Source organism: Acomys minous, assembly GCF_964271855.1.
Source record: "Acomys minous genome assembly, chromosome: 12".
NCBI classification, from domain to species: Eukaryota; Metazoa; Chordata; class Mammalia; order Rodentia; family Muridae; genus Acomys; species Acomys minous.
The window spans coordinates 20,921,754-20,937,351 of record NC_140493.1 but is presented as its reverse complement, the minus strand read 5'-3'; the positions used below and the strand labels follow the sequence as shown (position 1 = coordinate 20,937,351).

General features: G+C 45.0%; 1 protein-coding gene across 5 annotated transcripts in view; it reads left to right on the top strand.

Annotated features, from left to right (window-relative positions):
- Positions 1-14,731, top strand: part of XPNPEP3 (X-prolyl aminopeptidase 3) — a 46,834-nt gene extending 32,103 nt beyond the window's left edge. For 3 of the 5 annotated variants that reach the window (XM_084748372.1, XM_084748373.1, XM_084748375.1), the window contains exons 7-10: positions 2,698-2,783; positions 7,725-7,893; positions 9,851-9,971; positions 10,915-14,731. In XM_084748372.1, coding sequence (XP_084604498.1) covers positions 2,698-2,783; positions 7,725-7,893; positions 9,851-9,971; positions 10,915-11,081 — 543 coding nt within the window. In that variant the 3' untranslated portion in view covers positions 11,082-14,731. Of the gene's footprint in view, positions 1-2,697; positions 2,784-7,724; positions 7,894-9,850; positions 9,972-10,914 lie in introns of those variants that run through there. The other 2 variants (XM_084748374.1, XM_084748376.1) reach the window with 2 other exon arrangements.
- The last annotated feature ends 867 nt before the right edge of the window (positions 14,732-15,598 follow it).

The window sequence follows — 15,598 nt, the reverse complement described above, 5'->3', positions numbered from 1 at the left end:
GGACAGACCCCAAGGCTCCGTGTATCCTAGGCAAGCACTCCACACAGCTACGTTCTCTTTTATACCTTAGTCTTCTTTCTCTCTTTCTTCTTCCCTTCTTTCTTCCTTACTTTCTTCCCTTTCTCTTTTTCATCTTGAACCCTGTTTATACCAGAAAGAGAACTTGCAGGCGAAGAATACAGATGTGTCTGTCTAGAGGGGCAGCACATTAATTAATGTAAACACTTAAAGGAACATTAAAAGATTCTAATTCAGTTTTTAAAATAGTTTTATAGCAGCTATCAGCAAGACTGGTGAGCAGATTACAGACTTTATAAAGCCAGTGCTTAGCAGGCCTGAACACAAAAGAGGATGATAAAATCACTTAAATAAGATGGAACTGAGAGCAGCTGGCTCCAATGAGCCACCGTCATGAGGTGCCACTGCAACCACAGACAGCACCTCAGGCACCAGGAGCATCGGCATGAGTTAGGGAGGTGATTATTAAGGAGATCTTCCTTGGGCTGGAGAGATGGCTGAGGTTAAGAGCACTGGCTGTTCTTCCAAAGGTCCTGAGTTCAATTCCCAGCAACCACATGGTGACTCAGAACCATCTATAATGAGATCTGGTGCCCTCTTCTGGCATGCAGGCAGAATACTGAATAAATAATAAAACAATATATATATTTTTTTTTTTTAAATAAATCTATTTTTTTAAAAAGAAAGGGAGATCTTCCTTGCAGAAGAGGTATGTAGTGTCTGGAGTGCTGTCCTCTGCCTCTGGTGTCTGGGCATAGCCAGAGCAGAGTACAGTGTCAGTTGCATCACATTGGAACATTTTAGCAACACCCTGGCTGAGGTGCCATCAAATCAATGTCACTTGAGTTCCTGGCCAGCCAAACTCCCAAAGAGTCCCAAACTGAGGATCCAGTTCCTCCAGAAGTCATTCTGATTGGTCTCCTTTTTGGTTTTTTTCTAAACAGGGTTTCTTTGTTCTGGACTCACCTTGTAGACCAGGCTGGTCTTGGTCTTGAAGTCACAGCAATCCACCTGCCTCTGCCTCCCAAGTGCTGGGATTAAAGGCATGCGCCACCAAACCCAGCAGTCACCTTTTTTGTTTGTTTGTTTTTTTGTTTTCTCCATGAACCTGTTGTCCCTGGTGGCAAGATTCTGGATCCTAAGTGGAGAGGATGCTTTGACTCTGGTTTCTTAGACAACTGGACCTGGTCTCACTCCCTGAGTCTCCCACGAGACCTCAGGGAGCCTTGTTGTCTGAGCCGCAGTGCTCACTTTCTCACTCACTCACACACACACACACACACACACACACACACACACACACTACACACTGGAAGCCATAATGGCACTAAGCACAGCTTTTTTTTTTTTTAAGACATGCTTTCTCAGTGTAGTCCTGGCTGTTTTGGACTCCCCTTGTAGACCAGGCTGGCTGAAACTCATAGAGATCCACCTGCCTCTGCCTCTCAAGTGCTAGGACTAAAGGAGTGTGCCATCATGCCTGGCTCAGTTTTCCTTGTTTTACCACTACACTTAGATAATTTGATTTTGTTTATTTTTGAACTTTGTATATTTCAGAATGTTTGGAGGCAGAGTGGTGTTGGCAGGGTCCTACTCCATAGCCCAGGATAGTTTAGAATTCTCTTATGTGTCCCAAGCTGGCCTTCAACTTGGAGCAATCCTCTTGCTGCAGTCTCCCAAGTAATGGCATTACAGCATGTACACCTGCACGCCAGAAGAGGGAACCAGATCTCATTATAGAAGGTTGTGACCCACCATGTGGTACTGGGAATTGAACTCAGGACCTCTGGAAGAGCAGCCAGTGCTCTTAACCTCTGAGCCATCTCTCCAGCCCCAAATTTTTATGCCATAAAAACAGAAATATTGTGGCTGGAGAGATGGCTCAGTGGTTAAGAGCACCACCTGCTCTTCTAAAGGTCCTGAGTTCAATTCCCAGCAACCACATGGTGGCTCACAACCATCTACAATGAGATCTGGTGCCCTCCTCTGGCCTGCAGGTAAACAAGGAGACAACACTGTATACATAATAATAAAATAAATCTTTTTTAAAAAAACAAATATTATGAGAATATGTTTTTGTTTTAATCCAAGGTGTGGGTTGATATGCAGCAGCTGGCTATGATTTGCCTCGTGCTCTAGCAAAGACATGACTTTGCCAGCTGCAGAGAGTTTCTGTGATTGTATGATGATCAGAATTCTGGAAAATTTTCAGAAGATATATAAATGCTAGGGCCCAAATAGTTGAGGTGGTTGTTGGTCTTTCAGAAGATTAGTTGTGGTTTGGTAGTAGTCAGGCTCAAAGAAAAAAGAAATTAGATTCATCTACAGAGTGAGTTCCAGGACAGCCAGGGCTACACAGAGAAATCCTGTCTTGAAATTAGATTAAAGGAATGATTCTCTCTCTCTCCCCTCCTGCCCCCCCCATCCATCTTTTTCTCCTATCTAATGATAGGGGTGAAATAGGATGGGGGTGGGGATAAAATGTGGGAAAAAGAAAAACCCACAAAGTAGCAAAGAAATTAGATTTTAAAAACTGTGTCGCTCTTTCTCTCCTCTCTCTCCTTTCTCTTCTGTCTAGTGATAGGGATAAAACTGGGGGGACAAAGGGTGAGAAAAAGAAGAACCCATAAAGTAGCAAAAAAATAGCTACAACCTCCTCCATTTCTTTCTTTGTTCCAGGATGGTGAAATGGTACTTCTTGATGGGGGTTGTGAATCTTCCTGCTACGTGAGTGACATCACCCGGACATGGCCTGTCAATGGCAGGTAGGGATTCTACAGAGCAACGTGGCCCCGTGACATCTTAGGATCTGAGCTGATGTAGAGATGTGCCTGGGATACATGACTCTTAGAGGTCGAGTTTGTAGTGGATGTAAACATGTTTTTCTTCTGGTCCCCAGTGTAGGATGTGAAACTGCCTCATGAGAGGGTGATTGATGTTTGTCTGCTAGAAAGAGAACCACCTTGTGTGGGGCGTGGTCTTTGCCAGCTGAAAAACATCGTGTGGACTGTGAGAGAGCGTGACTAGCCCAAGTAGCAAAGGTCGTCGCTCCTGCAATGCTTTGCTTTAGATGCTCCTAGAGTGAACTGCCCCAGAGACTGTGTCAAGGTTCCTGCTGCTGCGGTTGCTGTAGCTCTGCTGGGTTGCTGCATTGTGCTGTTTCATGGGTCTGCTGGAATCCTGGGGGTCTTTTTAAACCTGCTTTGTTTGAGGTTCTATGACCATATACCTCCCTTCCAGCCCTCCAGCCCTAGGTAGGAGAGAAAGAAGACTAGCAGGGACAGGAGAGGCAGCCCTTGCTAGACTCAGGTCCTGGGGACGATTCCACTCTGCTGGATTGGGATTCCAGCCGGCCAGCAAAGCAACAGCAACCGCAGCAGCAGCAGCAAGCAAAGCATCCTCTGGAGGCTCTAGGAGCTTCTTTTTTTTTTTTTTTTTTTTTTTTTTTTTTTTGGTTTTTCGAGACAGGGTTTCTCTGTGTAGCCTTGGCCATCCTGGACTCACTTTGTAGAACAAGCTGGCCTCGAACTCACAGTGATCCGCCTGCCTCTGCCTCCCGAGTGCTGGGATTAAAGGCGTGCGCCACCACACCCAGCCTTCTAGGAGCTTCTTGAAGCTGAGCAGCGAGCAGCAGCCAAGTGATGCTGAGTAATGCAAAAGTGATTGACACTTGTTATTTGGGATATTTACAGTATCCCATAGTCCTTGGAGGATGGTCTTTTTTTTTTTTTCTTTTTTCTTTCTTTTTTCTTTTTTCTTTTCTTTTCTTTTTTTTTTTTTTTTTTTTTTTTTGGTTTTTTGAGACAGGGTTTCTCTGTGTAGCCCTGGCTGCTCTCGAACTCACAGCGACCCACCTGCCTCTGCCTCCCGAGTGCTGGGACAAAGGCTGCCGTTGTGGTTCTCTTATTGCTTTTTTCCTCCTCATTAAAGGCTTTATTCAAGGGTTTGTAGAATTTCTTCATTGGGTTAACATGTCACAGATAATGATTATAACATCTCAACAAAAAATTAAAAAACAATTTGAAGATACTAGAGAGTATCCACTGTAGGCAAAAAACTGTAAATATTTTTTGTTTGTTTTGTTTTATGTGTATGAGTATTTTGCTTGGATATATTGACACCACATGTGTGTAGTGCACCCAGAAACCAGAAGAGGGCATTAGATCCCCTGAAACTGGAGTTCTAGACAGTTCTGAGCCATTCTGTGGCCACTGAGAGTCAAACCCAGCCAGTGCTCTTAACCACTGACCCATCTGTCTAGCTCATGTAAATCTTCTTAAAATAAATAAAGTAGGTAAGCTTAGTGGTTAGGGTTTTCAACCTAAGTCTATATTCTTTATTTTTCAAATTTAGTTTTAATTGTCTGTATATATATACATGCACACAGCGTGCGTGGGTGCACGTGCGCACATTTACAGGCAACAGTAGAAGCCAGAGGCATTGAGTCGTCTGGGGGTGGGTTTACAGGTGATTGTGCGCTAGCTACCTGACGTAAGTACTAGGAACTAAACTCTGCCCTCTGCAAAAGCAGTGAGTTCAGCCTTGAGCACTAAACCCTCCCTCCATCCAGTCCTAAGAGCACCTCCTAGTCCACAGTGCTTTACAGTGTAAAACCAGTTTTATCATCTTAAGATGGCAGAAGCAGACGGATCTCTTGAGTTCAAGGCCAGCCAGTTCTATAAATTAAGTTCCTGGACAACCAGAGCTACACAGAGAAACCCTGTCTTTAAAAAAAAAAAAAAAAGACAGAAAACAGATTTAGGTCCTGGCAAACAAACCAGAAAAAAAATGTTGGTGGGGAAGCAGGATTTTTGGAGAAAAAGTAAACCCCCAGATCTTCGTATAAAAATTCAGAAATTAGCCAGGCAGTGGTGGTACATGCTTTTTATCCCAGCACTTGGGAGGCAAAGGCAGTTAGATCTCTGTGAGTTTGAGTCCAGCCTGTTCTCCTAAGCGAGTCCAGGACAGCCAAGGCTACACAGAGAAACCCTGTCTCAGGGGGGAAAAAATTTTTTTTTCCAGAAATTGAGCCGGGCATGGTGGTGCAAACCTTTAATCCCAGCACTAGGTAAACAGAGACAGGCGGCTCTCTGTGAGTTCGAGGCCAGCCTGGACTACAAAGAGAGTGCTAAGACAGACAGACAGCGCTAGAAGAGAAACGCTGTCTCAGAAAACATCATCATCATCATCATTATTCAGAAACTGTTAACTGATCACAGAACTTCACTCCACAGAGACACTGGTTGCTTCCCCTGAAAGCGCTACTGCTTTAAACCCGCCATGGTAAGAAAGGCACCCTTCAGAAGAACACAGTCCTAAAGCAGCCAGAAGAATAATACCAAAGCCAGCAGAGAAATTAAAATGGAATACAAAAAATAAACCCCCAAAAAAACTTAGGTGGGGTTGTCTTCCACCCTCCAGTCCTCCACACATACCCCATGGCATGAATGCATCTACATACATACACAAACACAAAGTAAATAAGCGTAAAATTTTTCTTCTAAAAGGAATATTAGGGGGCTAAGAGCACTGACTGCTCTTCCAAAGGTCCTGAGTTCAATTCCCAGCAACCACATGGTGACTCACAACCATCCATAATGAGATCTGACACACATGGGGGCAGAATTCTGTATAAATAATAAATAAAATCTTTACAAATAAATAAATATAAATTTTTAAAAGGAATATTAATGGCCCAAAAGTAGACAAGAAAAAAGCAAAAGCAGATGCATACACACAAAGATGAAGAAGGAAATAGCAGAATGACAGAACTAAACACATCTATGGAGACGGATGGCGGCACAGGCCTTTAATCCCTGCACTCAGGAGGCAGAGGCCTGGTGTGGCCAGGGCTCTTGTTACACAGAGAAACCATGACTCAAAAGTAAAATCATAGCAAGGACTAAGCCACGCTGACAAAATATATTTTAAAACCTCCAAATAGTAGAGCTAGAGAGATGACTCAGTGATTAAGAGTTCTTGCTCCAAATGAGAGGGAGGGAAGAATGGGAGGATACAAGGGATGGGATAACCATTGAGATGTAACAAGAATAAATTAATTAAAAAAAAAAAAAAAGAGTTCTTGCTCCTCTCCGGAGAACCCACATTGCACAGCTCATAACTGCTTATTACATCAGCTCCAGAGGCCTTGTCAGGCACCACATGCACATGCACAAACCATGAGCACATAGATGCATAATTTAAAACAAATGAATAAAGTCTTTTTTTAATCTCCAAATAGAAAACAGCGAATATAAGACGGATGTGGTAGTGTGCTTCTGTGACTGCAGGACTCAGGAAGTCGCGGCATGATGATAAAGAGTTAAAGGCCAGGGGCTGGAGTTAGGGCTCAGCAGGAAGAGCAGCATGTACTACTGGGAGTTTGGATCCCAGCAACCGCATCACACTATGCACAAATGCCTGTAACTTCCGATCTGAGGGTCTCGTGCCCCGCTTCTGACCTCCATATGTACACACATGCACACACAATTTTTTTTTAAGAGTTCAAGGCCAGTCTGGACTACATATTGAAACTCTAATTTAAAAATTACTAAACCAGGCGTGGAGGCACACTCCTGTAATCCCAGCACTTGGGAGGCAGAGGCAGGTGGGTCACTGTGAGTTTGAGGCCAGCCTGGTCTGCAAAGCAAGTCCAGGACAGGCAAGGCTACACAAAGAAACCTTGTCTCGAAAAAGAAAACAAACAAACAAATTACTAGAAGCAGGGGCTGGAGAGATGGCTCAGAGGTTAAGGTCACTGGCTGCTCTTCCAGAGGCCCTGAGTTCAATTCCCAGTAACCACATGGTAGTTCACAACCATCTATAATGTGATCTGATGCCCTCATCTTGTGTGCAGGTGTACACACAGGCAGAGCACTGAATACATAATAAATAAATAAATCTTTAAAAATAAATCAGTAAGCCGGGCGTGGTGGCGCACGCCTTTAATCCCAGCACTCGGGAGGCAGAGGCAGAGAAACCCTGTCTCGAAAAACCAACAAATAAATAAATAAATAAAAATTAAATTAAATTAGTAGAAGACAGTAAATGCATTCTGCATAACCTGTGGTACAAAGGAGCGTCACCAGCAGGGCAGTGGCGCTGCATACCCTTTAACTCCAACACTCAAGAGGCAGAGGCAGGGGAGCTCTGAGTTCATTGAGGCTAGCCTGGTGTACAGATTGAGTTCCAGGACAGCCAGGGCTACTCAAAACAAAAAACAAAAAGATATTAGCAAAATAAATTTCAGTGTATTTCAGATAGGAAATGGTAATGAAAATACTATTATCTAAATATTAGGGAAGTACAACAAAGCAAAAATGTATGACTTTTCTTTTAGGCAAGATCTTGCTAAGTAACCCAAGCTACTGCAAACTCACAGTGTAGCCCAGGCTGGCCTCAAGTACAGTCTTCTTGCTTCCACCCACTGCGTATTGGGATTGCTCAGTCCTGTATCCGCTCAGAAGTACATACACTTTAAATGTGTAAACTGGAAAGGGAAATGGTAGGTGCTTGCCTAGTATACACAGGCTTTTGGTTCAGACCACAGCACCAGGAAGAAATAAAAAGGAAGAAAAGGTTTAAATCTGTAACGTAAATCTTAAGAAACTAGTGAAGAGCCAGCAAGATGGCTGGCTGGTAAACCACCTGCTGCCAGGCCTGACTACAGGACACGGAGCTTACATTCCTTGGCTTTCCTGTTCTAGATTCACCGCACCTCAGGCGGAGCTCTATGAAGCTGTTCTCGAGGTCCAGAGAGCTTGCTTGACACTGTGCTCCCCCGGGACAAGCTTGGAGAACATCTATAGCATGATGCTCACGCTGATAGGACAGAAGCTTAAGGATCTGGGGATCGGAAAGGAAAACGCCTTCAAGGTACTCGCCTCCTCTTCACCCCAGTCCTTGAGAACAGCCAACATGCTGCTCAATTTTTGCCCTGCTTAATAAAGCTAATTAGACTTAGACACTGTCTTTGCAATTGTTTTTGCTGCTTTGAGACACGGTTTCTCTGTGTAGCCTTGGCTGTCCTGGAACTGGCTTTGTAAACCAGGCTGGCCTCGAACTCAGGGACCCACCTGTGTCTACCTTCCAAGTGCTGGGATTAAAGGCATTAGCCACCACTGCCCCCTTTGCAATTCTTTGCAATCCATGGAACATGGATTAAAACAAAAGGAGTCAGTACTTATTTTTGCCAGAAGGTGACAGCACATTCTGATTCATTGCCTGCTGTAGAGCCAGTATAATACTCAGAAACATAAGATGAAGTCTGTACCGGCAGGGTGGGAAGGAACACAAACAAGGAGCAGGTTAACTCCTCATCCTCCTGGGGGTTCTGGAGGTCAGAGGGAAGGCTGGCTATTGCTTGAACTACAGTATTGAGACCTAGCAGAAGCCCAAGGGCTACAGCTTTAATGGGTTTTGTCGGCATCTAAATGTAATGGTCCATTATAACTGCCAAACCTGTGCCACACAAGCATCTCCTAGTTCAGTCTTCCAGGACTCCTATTAGCAAAGAAAAGAAGTTATCAATTCCCTGTGCCAAGCCAACAAATCTTTAATTAACTGATAGGAACGTCCAAGCCAATAAACACCCAGTCATGCCTCCTCACAGTCTGACATGGGACACATCGGATTTCCAGAGTAGACTACCCAAGAGAGATGGAGGAGTTGTGTCTTCTTTTTTATTTCGTCTATGGCGGGAGCAAGGTCTCATGTAACCCAGGCTGGCACTGAACTCAGCAACTGAGGCTAGCTTTTAACTCCTGATCTCCTGTCTCTATCCACCAAGAGTTAGAATTCCAAGTATGTGCTCATATTTGGCGACTTCCTTTCTAAAACATATGAATTGAAAAGATAACAGAATATTGCTGCCCTTCATTTCTCCAAAAATGAGATGTTCCTCCCCAACATTAGGGATCAACTGAAGACCTTGTACATGCTAGGCAAATCCTACTCAGCTCTATCTTTGGCCCCAGAACGGTTTCCTTTGGTTGTGATTAGTGGAGTCCCTTGGCTTGCGTGTAATAAAGTTAAGGGGGCTGGAAGTCAGAGTAGTGAGGGTGCATAGGGGAAGTAACCGTTCCCCAGCATGGGCGCAGGTCAGATCCCCAGCATCCACATAAAAAGATAGGTGTGGCCAGGCATTGGGGTGCACACCTTTAATCTCAGCACTAGGAAGGTAGAGGCAGGCAGATCTCTGAGTTTAAGGCCAGCCTGCTCTACAGAGTGAGTTCCAGGACAGCCATGGCCACATAAAGAAACCCTGTCGAAAAAACAAAACAAAACAAAAGAAGAAAAACCAAAAGAAAGGAAAGAGTGAGCTCGGCAGCCTATTCCCGTCATCTCAGCAGGTGGTAGAGATCCAAGTAGCATCAGAGATTTATTTGCTCACCCCTAATCTAGCCAGCCATGAGCTTCAATTTCCTCAAGGGGGGGATGACAAGACATTTCTGGGTATAAAGTCACATGATACCAAGCCTAATGGCCTAGGTTCAGTCCCAAGGTAGGAGGAGAGACCAGGTTGTACTCTACCTCCACAACCAGCTGACCAGTCAGTCAGCCAAGAAACCAGGGGAGCTCTGTAGAGAGACAGCCACCATCAACCTCTGGCTTCAACAGGCACGTTCATGGGCCCGTGTATCCACCTGCGCACACAGACACACACGCACCACACCACCTTCAAAACGCTGCAGTTTGTCAGGTCTCTTAAGCATTAGTCCAAGGATTGGTTAAACTTTACAGCAGAAATAGGGCAGTTAATGCCACCTCTCACAGACTCAGACGTGCCAACTTTCCTGTAAGAGCTCATTGCTGTGCTAATTGTCTTTTCCAGGCTGCTCGGAAATACTGCCCTCATCATGTTGGCCATTACCTCGGAATGGATGTCCATGACACTCCAGACATGCCTCGCTCGCTCCCTCTGCAGCCTGGTATGGTGATCACAATTGAGCCAGGTAAGGGCTGGGTTAGCCCCAAAGTATACATTGCTTATTTTTATTTATGTAACATAATTTTTTTTATTTATGTAACATAAATGGTGGCACACCTGCAAATCCCAGTACTTGGGGCGGAGGAGGGGGGCGGCAGAAGCAGGCAGATCTCTGTGACTTTGAGGCCAGCCTGGCCTACAAAGCGACTCCGGGACAGCCAGGGCTACACAGAGAAACAAAACTAACCAGCCAACCAAACAAAAGAACCTGCAAACTTCCTCAGTCTTCCATGAAAAGACAACGGTAACAGCCACAGCATCCAGTGCCACAGTGGCACTCAGAGATCTGCCTGCCTCTGCCTCCGAGTGCTGGGATTTACAGATGTGTGCCACCACAGCCGGCTGTTTTTGTTTTGAGCTGGGAGTTGACTGTTTTTTGTTTTGTTTTGTTTTGTTTTGTTTGACTGTTTATTGTAGGCTGGACTCAAACTCATTATCTAGGCCAGACTGATACTCCCACCTCAGCCTCCTAGGGCAGCTGTGTGCCATCACAGCTGACACTCCCACCTCAGCCTCCTAGGACAGCTGTGTGCCATCACAGCTGACTTCATACTTTTTTTTTTTTAACTGCAGGGGACTTTTAGGAAAGGAAGGTTATACGTTTACATAATCTGCTGGTTCCTAATGTATATAGCATATTTGTAAATTAGTGACTTTCTGAACGACTAGACCATTACAGAACCCTGATTGGTATTATCCTAGTTGAATGCAGCCCTGTAGTCCACTAAAAAAGAATGACTCTAACCATAGTAATCCTTGCTATGAGAGCGCTGACTGAGCTTCATGCCCACAGCTCTGAGGTACATGAGTGAAAAGCCATCTGCCCAGATGAGGAAATTATAACAGGTGAACGTGCTTCTAATCCACTGTTACTGTCACCGATCCTAGCCCTTCTCTCTGTTCTTCAGGCATTTATATTCCAGAAGATGACAGAGACGCCCCAGAGAAGTTCCGAGGTCTTGGAGTGCGGATTGAGGATGATGTAGTGGTGACTCAGGACTCGCCTCTTATCCTTTCTGCAGACTGTCCCAAAGAGATGAATGACATCGAACAGATCTGCAGCAGGACCTCTTGACCACCCGTGTAACACACTTACAGCCCAGGTCCAGACTGCATCCCTACCTATGCAAGTACTCAGTGTCTCTGAGGGGATGGACACAGCTTCCATGGGGACAGCACAGCTATACGAGCAGATGTCCTTGCGTATGAGGACATTCTTATGTCAAATAGATGTTTGGTGGAAATGTGAACTCTGGAACAATCTGTTACTAGGACTTCAGTGACATTAATTCTGACCGGCTAATGATCCAGAAAGTTTACCATGTGAATACAAAGTAGGGGTTTGGTTTTATGTACCCCTGCATTCCAGCTAACACATTTCAGTAGGGAATTCTCCTCTTCACTTCCTGCACTTCTGCTGAGATCCATGTAATATCCTAAGATGCTCGTGTGAGGCCTACGCGTTTAACTTCACCAGTGTTTCTGCCTGTGCTAAGAGCCACGAGTCAGTGTTTGAGGTGACCAGTGCACACCTTCCATAATCTCTGCCTCCTGGTCCACATTATACACATCTCCTGGGGACTCTCAGGCCTCAGGGACACAGGCACCCTGTAGTCTTGCCATTCAGCCCTGCACAGCAACACCAGCCAACAAAGAGTCTCTGGCCTTTCTTGCCATTTGATTACTCAGGACCTGCAAAGTATCTAGGTTTTCCTAGGAAAGAAAATGAAATATAAAGAAAAGCTTCTGTTCCCAGCACTTGGGAGGCAGAGGCAGGCGGATTGCTGTGAGTTCGAGGCCAGCCTGGTCTACAAAGTAAGTCCAGGTCACAAGGCTATACAGAGAAACCCTGTCTCGAAAAACCAAAAAAAAAAAAAAAAAAAAAAGGAAAAAGAAAAGCATCTGTGTGTCCCCACAGATCCAGGCCTTGAGCTCTGTTTGCTTCAGTTTAAAGGGGATTTTTTCTCTCTCTCTCTCAAACATCTACCTTCCTTTCCATCATAGGTTGTTTTCTTAGACAAAAATGTCACTGTGTACGTCAGGTCCTTCATAGTTTGGTTTGTTCTGTGACAGGATCTTATGTAGCCTCCAACTCAGCATACAACTGAAGCTGACGTCAGAATGCCAATCTTGCTTCACCTTGCCCAGCTCACCCATAGCCAAGGCTACACAGAGAGACCCTGTCTCAAAAAACTAAATAAATAAATGTACCCATTTAAATGAAGGGTGCCCTTGCCAGGCACAGTGTTATACACTTTTAATCCCAGCACTCAGGAGGCAGAGGCAGAGTTCAAGGCCAGCCTGGTCTACAAAGTGAGTCCAGGACAGCCAAGACTACACAGAGAAACCCTGTCTCAAAAAAAAAAAAAAAAAGTGAGGATTGCCTTGTCTCGGTGTTATGTATTTATTTCAGAATCTGATGTCTGTCCCCTGTAACCAGGAACCCTTGTCTTAAATTAAGAGCCCTAAAGTAGAAATGCTCGAGGAAGGAGTAATATCTTCTCAAAGTCTCTGAACTGGTTAGGTGCTTTTAATAATGGCTTAAACTATTTGCACAGGTCAGCAGCACGCCTCAGTGGATACAGACACTTGCCACCAAGGTGAGTTAGATACCTGGGATCCACATGGTGACAGGAGAGAACCAACTCCCAAAAGTTGTCCAGTGTCCTCCACACTTGGGCTATGACATTTGCATGCACACATACAACAGACAAGTTGATGGTATTCTGTGAACAGCCTGGTGTGCTGACATGCATCTGTAATCGCAGCACTTGGAAGGCATGGCAAGAGGAGTGTGAGGTAGAAAGCAGCCTGGACCACATGGTAAGACAAGCTCCATGGACCTTGTTTTTCTTAGTGAATGGCCATGGCCTTTCCTCCCTCCTTTCTTGTGCTTGTTCTGCCTAATGGTCAAGCCCAGGTGTGCACACATGTCAGGCAAGCACACATATACCAAACCCTTTTGCCTTCTGTAGTCAGAAAGGGAACATTCTCACTTCAGCTGTTCTGTCTTGAAATGTAGCCCTTAAGTCAGAAAGTTGCAGGTTTTTCTGTTTCCAAACATCCATGATGCATACCCTCTTTCTGCTTTGTGAATAACACAGCAAACTGCACCCTGACATAGTAGCTCACACCTGTAATCACAGCACTTGCAAGACTGAAACAGGAGGATTGCTATAAATTCAAGACTAGCCTGAGCTACAGAGTAAGACCCTGATTCAAAAATGAAAAGAATAATAATACAGACTTACCCTCTTTTATAAGTGTTCCCAGCAACTCCTGCCAATAAACAATAATTGGGATTTGAGCTGGAAATACCTACCATCATGACTAGAAGATAAGACAGAAGTTAGCTGGGCGTGGTGGCACACGCCTATAATCCCAGCACTTGGGAGGCAAGGCAGGAGGATCTGTGAGTTCAAGGCCAGCCTGGTCTACATAGCAAGCTCCAGGACAGCCAAGGATACATGGAGAGACCCTGTTTCAAAAAAACCAAAAGAAAGAAATTTAAGTAGGTGTCCAAATCAGTGGTGTCCACAGAAGAGGGTTTCACTTGGTGGCTTATGTTTTTATTCTTCGTTTCCACAAGTGGTATCTGAGCCCCAAAGTTGAGCAGATTGTGTAAGCTTTAGAGCTTGACAGATCTTCTTTAACTGAAATGTTTTCAGATGTTCCTGGAGTGATGAAAAGGTGATGATGATTGCTGGGCATGGTGGCACACGCCTTTAATCCCAGCACTCAGAGAGGCAGAGGCAGGTGGATCTCTGAGTTCAAGGCCAGCCTGGTCTACAGAGTGAGTCCAGGACAGCCAGGGCTACACAGAGAAACCTTTCTAAGAAAAAGAAAGAACACATGATGATGACATCATTAACTCCCAAAACTGCAACAGCATCTGGTAGTCACGAGTCCCGTGGGAAATGGGCTTCTTTCTCCTGTGGCCACTGAGAGCTCTGACTATCAGTATTGGACCGCTGGACTTCAGGCCCCACAGGGCATACACCCACCAGAACCTAGGAACTGCGATCTTGCTCAACATTTCGTACTGCTTTGTATGACTTTTGTGCAATTATATATGTTCTGTTTGGACAAAATGCTGTTACTTTTTAATGCCTTTATTCAGTGAAAATGAATATCACATTCCCCAGTAGGGGAATGCATTTGTTACTGTCATTTTTAAGATATGCTGTAAAACAGTACAGAATGTTATTTTGCGTGTATTTATTTTAGCCTTGTGCTGTTTAAATGAGAATGGTCACCGTGAAATCACATGTTGGAACTCTCAGTCTCTGGGTCATGGCGCTGTTAGCAGCTTATGAGATGCGCCTTAGGCGGGCGTGGTGGCACACACCTTTAATCCCAGCCCTCAGAAAGCAGAGGCAGATGGATCTCTGAGTTCGAGGCCAGCCTGGTCTACGAAGGAGTTCAGGACAGCCAAGGCTACACAGAGAAACCCTGTCTCGAAAAACAAAAAGAAAAAAGAAAAAGAGGTGGAACCTTGCTGGACCAAGTATGCCCCGGCAGGAGGCTGTGAGCAGTGTAGCCTTATCCCACTTCCTGTCCTCCGCTTGCTGCTTCCTGTGTGTGGATAAAATATGATCAACCAGCAGCTTCCTGCCACCCTGCCTTCCCCACCATTTGGACACTTGTCTGGAACTTTTTGATAAATGTAGTAGAAGTTTTGATTTCTTTAAAATCTCAGCTATGTAATAAAAATCTGTTTTGGGTTTTGTTTGGTTGGGGGTTTTTTGTTTGTTTATTTGGTTGGTTGGTTTTTGGTTTTTTGAGACAGGGTTTCTCTGTAGCCTTGGCTGTCCTAGACTCGCTTTGTAGACCAGGCTGGCCTAGAACTCACAGCAGTGCACCTGCCTCTGCCTCCCTAGTGCTGGGATTAAAGGTGTGCGCCACCACGCCCGGCCAGTTAGTGGGATTCTGAGGACTCAGAAAAGATATAAATATCAGAGCCAGGAGAGAGTCCAAACTCCAAGAAAGAAGGCCGCTGGTCCCAGTGCTATTGCTAATTCATCTTTCTGCTGTGTTCAGTGTTGCTGGTTTTCTGGATTACTAGGTATCCTAATCACTGAGATTGGTATTGCCCCAAAGACCCTAACCAGCTGGAAGTAATAAAGAGACCTACACCCGCTGGGCGTGTGTGGTGGCGCAAGCCTTTAATCCTAGCACTTGGGACGCAGAGGTTGATGGATCTCTGAGTTTGAGGCCATCCTGGTCTGCAAAGGGAGTTGAGGACAGCCAAGGCTACACAGAGAGATCCTTTCTTGAAAAACAAAACAAAAAAAGAGACCTACACCTCTTTTCCCCCACTAACCTTCTCTCTCCTACTTAGTGTTGGGGTCTTGGAAGGTATTAGGAGGTACGAGGGATGGAGAAGGGAGGTAGAGGCCTAACAAACCAATAAAGGAGGTTAAGTACACCAACAGATAAGTGGCTTTCAGTTGTAATATTTTACCACAGCAACAAAGATGTGACTAATACAAGGCAGTAAAGTTTATGGATTTAAATGTAAGAATATTTTGCTAGGCTGGGCATGGTGGCAGATGCCTTTAATCCCAGCCTTTGGGAGGCAGAGGCAGGCGG